This window comes from Salvelinus fontinalis, chromosome 8 (genome assembly GCF_029448725.1).
Source record: "Salvelinus fontinalis isolate EN_2023a chromosome 8, ASM2944872v1, whole genome shotgun sequence".
Lineage (NCBI taxonomy): Eukaryota > Metazoa > Chordata > Actinopteri > Salmoniformes > Salmonidae > Salvelinus > Salvelinus fontinalis.
Genome location: NC_074672.1, coordinates 30,059,155 through 30,073,515, shown reverse-complemented (window position 1 = coordinate 30,073,515; position 14,361 = coordinate 30,059,155). Strand labels below are relative to the sequence as shown.

The following is a 14,361-nucleotide window of genomic DNA, read 5'->3' as shown; positions in this document are numbered from 1 at the left end:
TTCTCAATGAAATTGAGCAGGCCTATCAAGGTGAAGGGGTCACCTATGTCATTGTGTGGGACAATGTCAGGTTCCACCATGCAGAGGTGTTTCAGGCATGGTTTTGGGCCCATCCCTGATTCATGACCCTATACCTGTCCCCATACACTCCTCTTCTCAACCCTATTGACGATTGTTTTTTCAGCATGGAGTTGGAAGGTGTACAATCGCCATCCCCATGAGCGTGCCGCCCTCCTGGCCATGGATGAGGCATATGACGACATCAATGCAGACTAATGTTAAACTTAGATTCGCAATGCCGAAAGGTTTTTCCTACGGTGCATGAACAATGAGGACATTCACTGTGATGTGGATGAGAATATATGGCTTATTCCACTACTACGGTTGAGCCTTACAATACTAATTCCAAATGACAACTAAAGTCTTCTTATAGTAAGAATACTGCCAACAGATTCATTGAAATGGCTCTATAAATATTTGTGTTTGATATTTTCTCCATTTACAGAACCCTGTCAGGTATGAATGCATTTGACTCCTATTTTGGCACACAGCATAGTTTAGATGGATGTGACACACAAATGTTTCACCTTCACAGGTGTTTGGCATCTGGGTCAGAAATGTTATTCAGTCCAAATCTCCTGATGTTAAAGGATGCAACCTCCTCCATAACTCCTCAGACAGAGAGAGAACTTAAGTGTTAAACATTTACAAGGCATATATTTACAACACGTTAGTGAGTTAACTGTAACTGATGAAATAGTTAGGAAATTCTTATTAAAAATGTCATGTGTGAGAGGTATTTGTCATTTTTAATTGGGCAAAATCACGCAATCCAATATCTCTCTCTCTCTCACACACACACACAGACACACACACACACAGACACACACACACACACACAGACACACACACACACACACACACATAAATAACATTGCAAACATCCTCATCGACTCACCTGTATGAGATGTGTAGATAATAGAGATAGGATAATCAGTCTCACACTGCTACAGTTCAAGTGAGAGCAGTGCTCAAAATCAAACCACACGGTTGGTTGTAGACAATCCAGTTATATCTCTGTTACTCTATCTGTGGAACTGTGATGATTGATTAATCTGCCTTCACACCTGGGCAAACCTGACAACCACCTGACAGTGCACTGTAATCACCCATTAGATGGGGAGGGTCAACCCATAATCATCATTGTAGTCACAGCTGAATGACAGTGAATAGAAGTGTCTGCCTGCATGCTGACAGACCAGTTTGTTGTTTACATCCTACCTCAGAGCTGCCCATTTGTCTACTAGAGAGAGCACCGTATGTGTCACAAGCAGCCAATGTTGATTCATGTGTAGTAATGTGTAGTTTTATAGGTCTTATGTACACTCTTAGAAAAAAGGGTTCCAAAATGGTTCTTCGGCTATCCCCATAGGAGAACCCTTTTTGGTTCCAGGTAGAACACTTTTTGGTTTCCAGGTGAACCATTCTGGGTTCCATGTAGATCCTTCTGTGGAAATGGTTCTATATTGAACCCAAAAGGGTTCTACCTGGAACCAAAAAGGGACAGCCCAAGTACCCTTCAAGGTTCTCGATAGCATTTGATTGACCAGTTTTACCTGAATCTTTTGTGCTGTGATCCAAGTTTTGATATGCAAAGTCTTGTTTTGGCTTTAATTATTTACATGTCAAGTTTCTAATCTTTTGGAGAAAGATAACGTTGCTTGTGCACACAAATTTAAGGTCAGTTATACTTTTTACCAATTTTGGGATATGGTTTGGATTTGAAGTTCTACTCACAACAAAGCTGTCTGGCAACGTACCATTACTATTGTTACTACTTTATTTGTATGCTGACCTCTAGGGTCACAATTTTATACCAACACCATTTACAATCTTTCAATTACGGTCCTATAGTGCTGTTTAAGACCTGCAACACCAGTGGATGAACTTTCTGATCAATCAATGACTTTAATTTATAAATAAAGGAATAAAGAACCCAAAGAGGTGAGATGCTGGCTAACTGTCACATACTCTCATTACTGGAACACAACTCCCATAACTGGACAAGCTGACTTGGAGAACATGAAAGACACAAATCGTTACCTCTTTTAGATGGCACCAGTAGTTAAAGAGAGAAAATATTAAGTTAAATATAAAGGCCAGTGTAAAGTCTTGTTATTAAAAAACAAAGTCCTAAAGGCTGGCTGATACAGCACATCACATTCCCTCTAAGGTGTTTTTTGACCTTTGAGTGTTCATGTGGTAAAGGTAAAACACCAAGTCTAGGTTCCCTAAAGCAAGTCAGAAGAACAGGTATCCAGGTACACCATGTCTGTAACAGAGGGTGAAGGGGCTTAAAGTAGGTATGTTCAGTATGCATCTGACTGGTTCTTCCACATTGAGAAGTGGCATACCGTCACCACCTCTTTCACGCCCACACACATACATACACCCACACACAGACACAGGCTACTCTGGCCCAACCCTGTCCCTTCTATATAAGGGGATGAATTTGTTAACGGTAACCCAGCTCAGCAACTCGAGGCTCAGTCTGCAATCATCCCAGCTGTAATACATTCATACAACGGAACCATGAGCATAAGGACAAAGAATCGCACTGGGACAAGCCCTAATTACATGAGGGACTTCAGCAGCATGTCCTTGGGCTCCAGAAACGGCCCCAGGACCAGCAGCAGCGGCCTCTACATGGGAGGCTCCATCACGGCCGTGACCATCAACAAGAGCCTGCTGGCACCCATCAACCTGGATATCGACCCCAAAATCCAGGCTGTCCGCACTCACGAGATAAACCAGATCAAGGGTCTCAACAACCGCTTTGCCACTTTTATTGATAAGGTACAGTATAAATAGAGTGTTTTTTGCTGCTTGCTGTTTTTTGTCTTTTGTTTGTGTGAATGTTCAACTCAAGTGAAAAATACTGGAAAAATATTAAAAGTCAGAGTTATTGTGGTAAATCCAGAAAATGTATGAAAAGCATTAAAAATGAGGAGTGCGGTGGATTGCATCACATCTTCCTAATAACGTCATTCTTAATAATAATAATAAGACGAATATGGTTGTGATGATGGTAACGACACTCCATAATAATTAGAGAACCAATCTTGTAAAGTCAATAACAGGTTTAAGACATTGTTTCCTCCTCTTGGAGTGTTTAACCCTAGAAGCACCTCTCCCTCTGGGGACTGTTTCAACGTTTGTGTGTGTGTGTGTGTGTGTGTGTGTGTGTGTGTGTGTGTGTGTGTGTGTGTGTGTGTGTGTGTGTGTGTGTGTGTGTGTGTGTGTGTGTGTGTGTGTGTGTGTGTGTGTGTGTGTGTGTGTGTGTGTGTGTGTGTGTGTGTGTGTGTGTGTGTGTGTGTACGTGCCTGCCTGCCTGCATGTGTGCCAAACATGACGTGTGGACTGAGGAGTCCAAACATCTATAATAACAAATCAATTATTCATATGTATGTGTGTGTCACAGGTGCGACACCTGGAGCAGCAGAACAAGATGCTGGAGACCAAGTGGAAGCTGATGCAGGACCAGACAACTGGCCCCTCCGACATGGGACACATGTTCCAGACCTACATCAAAAACCTGCAGAGACAGCTGGACCAGATCAACAATGACAAGGACCGGTTGGATATGGAGAACAGGAACATGCACCATAATGTGGAGGACTTCAAATCAAAGTAAGAACACAGTGACGTTAGTCTGTGCGTTAGCCAATTCCTATGTCATGTTTGTTGTCATGCAAGACATGCATGCTGGGCTGTGACAAAAGACTGCATAATGCAGCTCTTCGGGGCCAGAGTTGGTCTCCCCTGTTATAGAGACCCTAACCCTATTCTATTGCTTTGGCTTGTTCCAGGTATGAAGATGAGATCAGCAAGAGGAACACAACAGAGAATGACTTTGTCCTGCTGAAAAAGGTACGCAACTGAATGATAACATTCAGTGAAGAATAGTCTCAGAAATGTATTGTATAGATAAAGTATAGCCAGAGTCCCATTCTGATCTAAACTAACTCATCTGCCGTGGGTCGAAGATTAATAATAGTTAGGGAAAATAGGCGAATCATCAAAGGTGTATTACAAATGTGCCTTTTATGTTCAGGTAAGCTTGAGTATTTTCCATGTTGTGAAAGATGTAGCTACAACTAGCTACGTAAACACGTGTCAGTAATGCAAACATCCCCATATGAACAGGAAAAAAGGGGCTATGACTTGTGTTATGTGAGGCTGCATCAGGTAGGCATGTTTCTCAGTGTCACAGCTGTTGACTGTCTTCTGATGTCCTGTAGGATGTGGACGCTGGTTATCTGTCCAAGGTGGATCTGGAGGACAGGTTGGCTGGGCTGGGAGATGAGGTCAACTTTTTGAAGGTCTTGTACGATCAGGTAAGGCAGTGCTAAATCACACATATATTTTTGATGCCCCTATAGTCAAAGATGCCAATAATATAGAGACACGGTATTTAGCACTATAGAGATTGCAGAAATTACATTGTTTCTTTCATGACAGGAGCTGGGTGAGCTGCAGTCTGACGTGAAGGACACCTCTGTGGTGGTTCAGATGGACAACTCCCGGGGCCTGGACATGAACCAGATCATAGCTGACGTCAAGGCCCAGTACGAAGACATCGCTGCTCGCAGTCGGGAGCAGGCCGAGAGCTGGTACAAGACCAAGGTGAGGAGGTCAGAGGTCAGGAGTTAGAGAATGAGGAAATCTTAAGGCTTCATGCCTACGAGAGCAGTACAGCAGGTCAAACAATAATTCGTAAAATAAACCTGTCGTCTCTGCCCACATCAGGTTGAAAGTTTGGCTGGCCAGGCTGGCCAGGCTGCAGAGGAGCTGCGCAACACCAAGGCTGAGATCGCCGAGCTGAACCGACTCATCAGCCGCCTGCAGAACGAGATCCTGGCTGTCAAGGGACAGGTGAGCACCGCAACTGACTGGAAGGAGTAATAAAGAATGTTATAATTTAAGACTGTTTTAATCACAGACTATAGTGTCAGACTGGATAGAACACCACCTTATAATTGAGGAGTACTGTACTGTATGTCAAGACTTGGTGCCAGACTGATTTCTGCTTTGGCCAACTTATCATTATCTTCGGTTTGGCACAACACCAATGTGGCATTGTTGATCGCAAAAACAATGTTACACTCTCAGGCTAAAATACCAATATATCTTTGTCTTTGTCTGGGAGGACAAAGACACATTTTAGAATGGAGCAATTAAGTCATATGCCGGAAGACAGCACATGTCTCAGCTCACTGGGTATAATTACACCTACACAAATGGACGACAGATGATGACACAGTGTTTATGCATACCTGAACTACATAGGCCTACGTTATGCATACAATTATGTATTCTGGGCTATAATGAAAACCCAATGACTGTAAAAATGACCCATGATAACAGCGTGGAGAAAACCACGCTTATCTTTTCTGTTCCAAATGCCTTCTGATACATTTCCCTCCTTAACCCTACAGAAGGCCAACCTGGAGAGCCAGATAACCGAGGCGGAGGAACATGGGGAGATTGTCGTAAAGGATGCCAGGACTCTAATCAAGGACCTGGAGGTAGCTATGCAGAGAGCCAAGCAGGACATGGCCTGCCAGATCAGGGAGTACCAGGACCTGATGAACGTCAAGCTGGCCTTGGACATCGAGATTTCCACCTACAGGAAACTGCTGGAGGGGGAGGAGACCAAGTAAGGAGATGATGAAACTCTGAGGGACTCAAAGTTGCATTATGACCAGCTCCTCTGCATAGACAGCTTCCGAAATCCATGATGCAGAGAAAATTACGTGTGTGTATAGCTGTATGATGTTCTTATTCTCTCTTCCTCTTCTGTCCACAGATTTGGACAACAATCAATTACCAACATTTCTACCACAAAGCCTTGTTGTAAGTTGTCTTTCACCCGAAACTACTAGAAGCACCTGACAGAACTATTCTCTCTAAAGTTAGCATTTTTATTCTCCTCTCACATTCCTTTACCTTGTTTTACGAAGGCTTATACTATTTATAGGATTTAGGGATTGAAAACAGGTGTGGTGATTGGCAGGAAGATGGATAAGGGAATCTTGATGGTGACATGAGCCTTTGTAATAACAACCCGCAACCTCCTCTTTTCCCCCCAGACACCATGCCAGAGACTAGCTGCCAGCAGCCCACCCGATCTTCTGCTGTCTTCATCAAAATGGTGGAAACCACCAACTCCTCCAGATCGTACCACTGAAAAACAACATGTTGCTGAGACACAACATGACTCAGAGAGGTCATTTTCTGAAGGGGCTACAGTTTTCATAACAATCCATGGCACTCATAACATATTCATAGCAGCCTATTGATGCAGTCATAGAGCATTATGAGACTGTAGAGCCCCTTGGCTGTGATATATGCCATACTATGAATATTTATAAGACAATATCACTTCATAAGAATTTGCATCAAGTAAAGTGTTACTGTTACTTTATACCATGGCATTGTTGAATACTTGTTTTTGATTGGCTTGAAGGGCATTCTAGAACGTGCACTGTTTTCCTATAACGCATGGTATATTTGCACGGTAGAATTCAATGGCTATAGTTAATTCTTACATGTTCTATGTTTGAGCTGCTTTTGAAAGCAAAGTCGAATTGAAAACATCATTGCCATTGTTGAATTCGGTTTTCATAATGGCAAGCTAGGACTGGTGATTTAGTTAGCTAAACTAGCATGTCTGTTTGTTTGGTTACCACGGCAACTACTGTAGCTATCTAGTAAACTTGCTACTTCAGTGGATGTTGAAAACATTTCTACCGGCAAATGAACTAATTTCTATTGGCAATTATGTTAAATAATAGTCATGGTATAAAATGGATAATCAACGCTGGGCTCTTTGTGTTCTCTGGAAACTAATGCAACTCTGTGTGGGGTCAGTTCCACTCTGCTAGCACGTAGTGGAACACACCGCGTCGTTAATTATTTTCCATAGAACGCATAGAGCCCCTCGTTGATTATCCCTTACATATACTTCATCATACTACATCAGAGAAATGGTCTGTCAACCAGACCTCACAGAACCACTTGTTATTTATTTGTTATGCTGTACTATAAACTGAATTGAGCTTGTTTCCTAGTATAAGATTAGCCTAAGATCTGTTTCTTTACTTCTATTAAAACGGTTTAATTATGCAATATCATGTACCAAGATGTTCAGACACAAATAAAGACTCATAATGGGGATCACATGCAATCATTTGACTCATCTTTCACTTCTGACAGATTAATGACTAGACTACACAACCGCATGTTCTACATTCTCTTCATTCCAACCTCCACAAAGTACCAGATGTTGTGTGATGGTTATTATGACAATACCTTCCTATAAGGAAGATGGGATCCACCCAAATCATTTGAGTTCCTGGATCCTTTCACAGCATTATAAGGCTGCGTTGAGATGACCCAAGCCCAGCTCAGTTAATCCCTACCATTGTGACGCAGAGTTGTCATAATGCTTCAGCAAATGTATATTACACCAGGGGTGTTGGTAGACACAATACAAGTAACCTAATTTATGTCCCTCTAACTGTCCTGAATGCCTCTGCTGATCGTACAGCTATTGTATGCATTAATCATCTACCTATGAACCAGATTTATCCTATTAACACTGAGCCGGTGTGCCCTAGGAGGAAGTCCACTGTGTGCAGCTCACCCTGCGCTAACATAAATAACATGAGCATATCTACTTCTGCTAAGCTTCCCAGTAAAGCAATAAAATAAGTAAGCATCCCAGAAGAAAAGTGCTCACAATAGCCCACATTAACATACATGTATGTAGCTTAAGAAACAAGGTTGATGAAATCAATAATTTGCTAGTAACAGATGACATTCATACTCTCATATTGTGTGTGACTAGGGTGGGCATTCTAGTTTCTTTATTTCTATGTTTTCTATTTTTTGTGTTTGGCCGGGTGTGGTTCTCAATCAGAGGCAGCTGTCTATCGTTGTCTCTGATTGAGAATCATACTTGGGTAGCCTTTTTCCCACGTGTCTTTGTGGGAAGTTGTTTTCTGTATAGTTTTAGTTACCTTACGAGAACTGTTCGTTTCTCGCGTTGTTATTTTTGTTCTAGTGTTCAGATTTAAATAAATATCATGAACACGTGCTGCGCTTTGGTCCACTCCTTATTCATCAGACGAGCGTTACACATATCTCTGAAACTCACTTAGATAATACCTTTGATGACACAGTGGTAGCAAAACAAGGTTATAACATTTACAGGAAAGATAAAGGTGTTGCTGTTTATATTCAGAACCACACAGGTTCATCTGCCTCACCTTAAGCCCATTCTGGGGGGAAGCTGCTATAGACCACCAAGTGTTAACAGTCAGTATCTGGATAACATGTGAGAAATGCTTGATAATGTATGTGATATCAACAGAGGTATATTTTCATTTTGATTTAAATATTGACTGGCTTTCATCAAGCTGACAACTTAATAAAAAACTTCAAACTGTAACCAGTGCCTGCAATCTGGTTCAGGTTATCAGTCAACCTACCAGGGTAGTTACAAACAGCACAGGAATGAAATCATCAACATGTATTGATCACATATTTACTAATGCTGCAGAAATTAGCTTGAAAGCAGTATCCATAGCCATCAGATGTAGTGATCACATCTGACATAGAGATATTGTTATCCACGTCGGCACCAACGATGTTAGGATGAAACAGTCAGAGGTCACCAAGCGCAACATAGCTTCAGCGTGTAAATCAGCTAGAAAGATGTGTCGGCATCGAGTAATTGTCTCTGGCCCCCTCCCAGTTAGGGGGAGTGACGAGCTCTACAGCAGAGTCTCACAACTCAATCGCTGGTTGAAAACAGTTTTCTGCCCCTCCCAAAAGATAGAATTTGTAGATAATTGGCCCTCTTTCTGGGACTCACCCACAAACAGGACCAAGCCTGACCTGCTGAGGAGTGACGGACTCCATCCTAGCTGGAGGGGTGCTCTCATCTTATCTACCAACATAGACAGGGCTCTAACTCCTCTAGCTCCACAATGAAATAGGGTGCAGGCCAGGTAGCAGGCTGTTAGCCAACCTGCCAGCTTAGTGGAGTCTGCCACTAGCATAGTCAGTGTAGTCAGCTCAGCCATCCCCATTGAGACTGTGTCTGTGCCTCGACCTAGGTTGGGCAAAACTAAACATGGCGGTGTTCGCCTTAGCAATCTCATTAGGATAAAGACCTCCTCCATTCCTGCCATTATTGAAAGAGATTGTGATACCTCACATCTCAAAATAGGGTTACTTAATGTTAGATCCCTCACTTCAAAGGCAATCACTGATCATAATCTTGATGTGATTGGCCTGACTGAAACATGGCTTAAGCCTGATGAATTTACTGTGTTAAATGAGGCCTCTCCTCCTGGTTACACTAGTGACCATATCCCCCGTGCATCCCGCAAAGGCGGAGGTGTTGCTAACATTTATGATAGCAATTTTCAATTTACAAAAAAAAAAAAGACGTTTTCGTCTTTTGAGCTTCTAGTCATGAAATCTGTGCAGCCTACGCAATCACTTTTTATAGCTACTGTTTACAGGCCTCCTGGGCCATATACAGCGTTCCTATCTGAGTTCCCTGAATTCCTATCGGACCTTGTAGTCATAGCAGATCATATTCTAATTTTTGGTGATTTTAATATTCATATGGAGAAGTCCACAGACCCACTCCAAAAAGCTTTCGGAGCCATCATCGACTCAGTGGGTTTTGTCCAACATGTCTCTGGACCTACTCACTGCCACAATCATACTCTGGACCTAGTTTAGTCCCATGGAATAAATGTTGTAGATCTTAATGTTTTTCCTCATAATCCTGGACTATCGGACCACCATTTTATTACGTTTGCAATCGCAACAAATAATCTGCTCAGACCCCAACCAAGGAGCATCAAAAGTCATGCTATAAATTCTCAGACAACACAAAAATTCCTTGATGCCCTTCCAGACTCCTTCTGCCTACCCAAGGACGTCAGAGGACAAAAATTAGTTAACCACCTAACTGAGGAACTCCATTTAAACTTGTGCAATACCCTAGATGCAGTTGCACCCCTAAAAACGAAAAACATTTGTCATAAGAAACTAGCTCCCTGGTATACAGAAAATACCCGAGCTCTGAAGCAAGCTTCCAGAAAATTGGAACGGAAATGGCGCCACACCAAACTGGAAGTCTTCCAACTAGCTTAGAAAGACAGTAACGTGCAGTATCGAAGAGCCCTCACTGCTGCTCGATCATCCTACTTTTCCAACTTAATTGAGGAAAATAAGAACAATCCAAAATTTCTTTTTTATACTGTTGCAAAGCTAACTAAAAAGCAGCATTCCCCAAGAGAGGATGGCTTTCACTTCAGCAGTAATAAATTCATGAACTTCTTTGAGGAAAAGATCATGATCATTAGAAAGCAAATTACGGACTCCTCTTCAAATCTGCGTATTCCTCCAGGGCTTAGCGGTCCTGGATCTGCACAGCTCTGCCAGGGCCTGGGATCGGAAGAGACACTTAAGTGTTTTAGTACTATATCTCTCGACACAATGATGAAAATAATCATGGCCTCTAAACCTTTAAGCTGCATACTGGATCCTATTCCAACTAAACTACTGAAAGAGCTGCTTCATGTGCTTGGCCCTCCTATGTTGAACATAATCAACGGCTCTCTATCCACCGGATGTGTACCAAACTCACTAAACGTAGCAGTAATAAAGCCTCTCTTGAAAAAGCCAAACCTTGACCCGGAAAATATAAAAAACTATCGGCCTATATCGAATCTTCCATTCCTCTCAAAATTTTTAGAAAAAGCTGTTGCGCAGCAACTCATTGCCTTCCTGAAGACAAACAATGTATACGAAATGCTTCAGTCTGGTTTTAGACCCCATCATAGCACTGAGACTGCACTTGTGAAGGTGGTAAATGACCTTTTAATGGCGTCAGACCGAGGCTCTGCATCTGTCCTCGTGCTACTAGACCTTAGTGCTGCCTTTGACACCATTGATCACCACATTCATTTGGAGAGACTGGAAACCCAAATTGGCCTACACGGACAAGTTCTGGCCTGGTTTAGATCTTATCTGTCGGAAAGATATCAGTTTGTCTCTGTGAATGGTTTGTCCTCTGACAAATCAACTGTACATTTCGGTGTTCCTCAAGGTTCCGTTTTAGGACCACTATTGTTTTCACTATATATTTTACCTCTTGGGGATGTTATTCGAAAACATAATGTTAACTTTCACTGCTATGCGGATGACACACAGCTGTACATTTCAATGAAACATGGTGAAGGAAGTGGATGGCTGAAAACTTTCTACTTTTAAACTCGGACAAAACAGAGATGCTTGTTTTAGGTCCCAAGAAACAAAGAGATCTTCTGTTGAATCTGACAATTAATCTTGATGTTTGTAAAGTCGTCTCAAATAAAACTGTGAAGGACCTCGGCGTTACTCTTGACCCTGATCCTCTCTTTTGACGAACATATCAAGACTGTTTCAAGGACAGCTTTTTTCCATCTACGTAACATTGCAAAAATCAGAAATTTTCTGTCCAAAAATGATGCAGAAAAATTAATCCATGCATTTGTTACTTCTAGGATAGACTACTACAATGCTCTACTTTCCGGCTACCCGGATAAAGCACTAAATAAACTTCAGTTAGTGCTAAATACGGCTGCTAGAATCCTGACTAGAACAAGAAATTTGATCATATTACTCCAGTGCTAGCTTCCCTACACTGGCTTCCTGTTAAGGCAAGGGCTGATTTCAAGGTTTTACTGTTAACCTATAAAGCGTTACATGGGCTTGCTCCTACCTATCTTTCCGAGTTGGTCCTGCCGTACATACCTACATGTACGCTACGGTCACAAGACGCAGGCCTCCTAATTGTCCCTAGAATTTCTAAACAAACAGCTGGAGGCAGGGCTTTCTCCTATAGATCTCCATTTTTATGGAACGGTCTGCCTACCCATGTGAGAGACGCAGACTCGGTCTCAACCTTTAAATCTTTACTGAAGACTTATCTCTTCAGTAGGTCATATGATTGAGTGTAGTCTGGCCCAGGAGTGTGAAGGTGAACGGAAAGGCTCTGGAGCAACGAACCGCCCTTGCTGTCTCTGCCTGGCCGGTTCCCCTCTCTCCACTGGGATTCTCTGCCTCTAACCCTATTACAGGGGCTGAGTCACTGGCTTACTGGTGCTCTTTCATGCCGTCCCTAGGAGGGGTGCGTCACTTGAGTGGGTTGAGTCACTGACGTGATCTTCCTGTCTGGGTTGGCGTCCCCCCTTGGTTTGTGCTGTGGTGGAGATCTTTGTGGGCTATACTCGGCCTTGTCTCAGGATTGTAAGTTGGTGGTTGAAGATATCCCTCTAGTGGAGCGGGGGCTGTGCTTTGGCAAAGTGGGTGGGGTTATATCCTTCCTGTTTGGCCCTGTCCGGGGGTATCATCGGATGGGGCCACAGTGTCTCCTGACCCCTCCTGTCTCAGCCTCCAGTATTTATGCTGCAGTAGTTTATGTGTCGGGGGGCTAGGGTCAGTTGGTTATATCTGGAGTACTTCTCCTGTCTTATCCAGTGTCCTGTGTGAATTTAAGTATGCTCTCTCTAATTCTCTCCTTCTCTCTTTCTTTCTCTCTCTCGGAGAACCTGAGCCCTAGGACCATACGTCGGGACTACCGGGCATGATGACTCCTTGCTGTCCCCAGTCCACCTGGCCTTGCTGCTGTTCCAGTTTCAACTGTTCTGCCTGCGGTTATGGAACCCCTACCTGTCCCAGATCTGCTGCTTTCAACTCTTAATGATCGGCTATGAAAAGCCAACTGACATTTATTCCTGATTATTATTTGACCATGCTTGTCATTTATGAACATTTTGAAAATCTTGGCTCTCTCTAATTCTCTCCTTCTCTCTTTCTTTCTCTCTCTCGGAGGACCTGAGCCCTAGGACCATACGTCAGGACTACCGGGCATGATGACTCCTTGCTGTCCCCAGTCCACCTGGCCTTGCTGCTCTTCCAGTTTCAACTGTTCTGCCTGCGGTTATGGAACCCCTACCTGTCCCAGACCTGCTGTTTTCAACTCTTAACGATCGGCTATGAAAAGCCAACTGACATTTATTCCTGATTATTATTTGACCATGCCTGTCACTTATGAACATTTTGAACATCTTGGCCATGTTCTGTTATAATCTCCACCCGGCACAGCCAGAAGAGGACTGGCCACCCCTCATAGCCTGGTTCCTCTCTAGGTTTCTTCCTAGGTTTTGGCCTTTCTAGGGAGTTTTTCCTAGCCACCGTGCTTCTACACCTGCATTGCTTGCTGTTCGGGGTTTTAGGCTGGGTTTCTGTACAGCACTTCGAGATATTAGCTGATGTACGAAGGGCTATAAAAAAATAAACTTGATTTGATTTGATCACAATATAGTAGCCATATCTAGGAAAACCAAAGTTCCAAAGGCTGGGCCTAAAATAGTGTATAAGAGGTCATACAATAGATTTTGTAATGATTTCTATGTTGTTAATGTAAAGAATATTTGTTGGGCTGTGGTATGTAATGAGGAGCAAACAGTTTGAAGCATTTCAAATTATGAAAGACAAGCATTGTAATTTTGAATTTTGAGTGTGGAAGAGGTGAAAAAAATATTGTTGTCTGACAACTTGGATGGAATATTTCTGAGGATAATAGCGGACGATATTGCCACTCCTATTTGCCATATTATCAATTTAAGCCTCCTAGAAAGCTTGTGCCCCCAGGCTTGGAGGGAAGCAAAAGTCATTCCGCTACCTAAGAATAGTAAAGCCCCCTTCACAGGCTCAAATAGACGACCAATCAGAATGTTACCAACCCTTAGTAAACTTTTGGAAAAAATGGTGTTTGACCATATAGCATGCTATTTTAAAGTAAACAAATTGACAAACTTTCAGCATGCTTATATGGAAGGGCATTCAACAAGCACACACTTACACAAATGACTGATGATTGGCTGAGAGAAATTGACGATAAAAAGATTGTGGGGGCTGTTTTGTTAGACTTCAGTGCGGCTTTTGACATTATCGATCATAGTCTGCTGCTGGAAGAACGTATGTGTTATGGCTTTACACACCCTGCTATATTGTGGATAAAGAGTTACCTGTCTAACAGAACACAGAGGGTGTTCTTAATGGAAGCCTCTCCAACATAATCAGGAATTCCCCAGGGCAGCTGTCTAGGCCTATTACTTTTTTCAATTTTTACTAATGACATGCCACTGGCTTTGAGTAAAGCCAGTGTGTCTGTGTATGCAGATGACTCAACACTATACATGTCAGCTACTAAAGCGACTGAAATGA

General features: G+C 42.6%; 1 protein-coding gene across 1 annotated transcript; it reads left to right on the top strand.

Annotated features, from left to right (window-relative positions):
* The first annotated feature begins 2,455 nt into the window (after window positions 1–2,455).
* LOC129861078 (keratin, type II cytoskeletal 8-like) lies at window positions 2,456–7,239 on the top strand. Its single transcript, XM_055932162.1, has 9 exons — window positions 2,456–2,856; window positions 3,482–3,690; window positions 3,870–3,930; window positions 4,302–4,397; window positions 4,522–4,686; window positions 4,810–4,935; window positions 5,499–5,719; window positions 5,870–5,916; window positions 6,153–7,239. Exons 1-9 carry the CDS (start codon window positions 2,593–2,595, stop codon window positions 6,248–6,250), a joined length of 1,287 nt encoding a protein of 428 aa, XP_055788137.1. The 5' UTR covers window positions 2,456–2,592; the 3' UTR covers window positions 6,251–7,239.
* Window positions 7,240–14,361: the final 7,122 nt, after the last annotated feature.

Excerpts from the sequence above, each read along its gene's own strand:
- LOC129861078 (XM_055932162.1), top strand. The coding sequence starts at position 2,593 with ATGAGCATAAGGACAAAGAATCGCACTGGGACAAGCCCTAATTACATG. Across the intron at positions 2,857-3,481 it reads TTGCCACTTTTATTGATAAG|GTGCGACACCTGGAGCAGCA; the intron begins GTACAGTATAAA and ends TGTGTGTCACAG. Across the intron at positions 3,691-3,869 it reads GTGGAGGACTTCAAATCAAA|GTATGAAGATGAGATCAGCA; the intron begins GTAAGAACACAG and ends GGCTTGTTCCAG.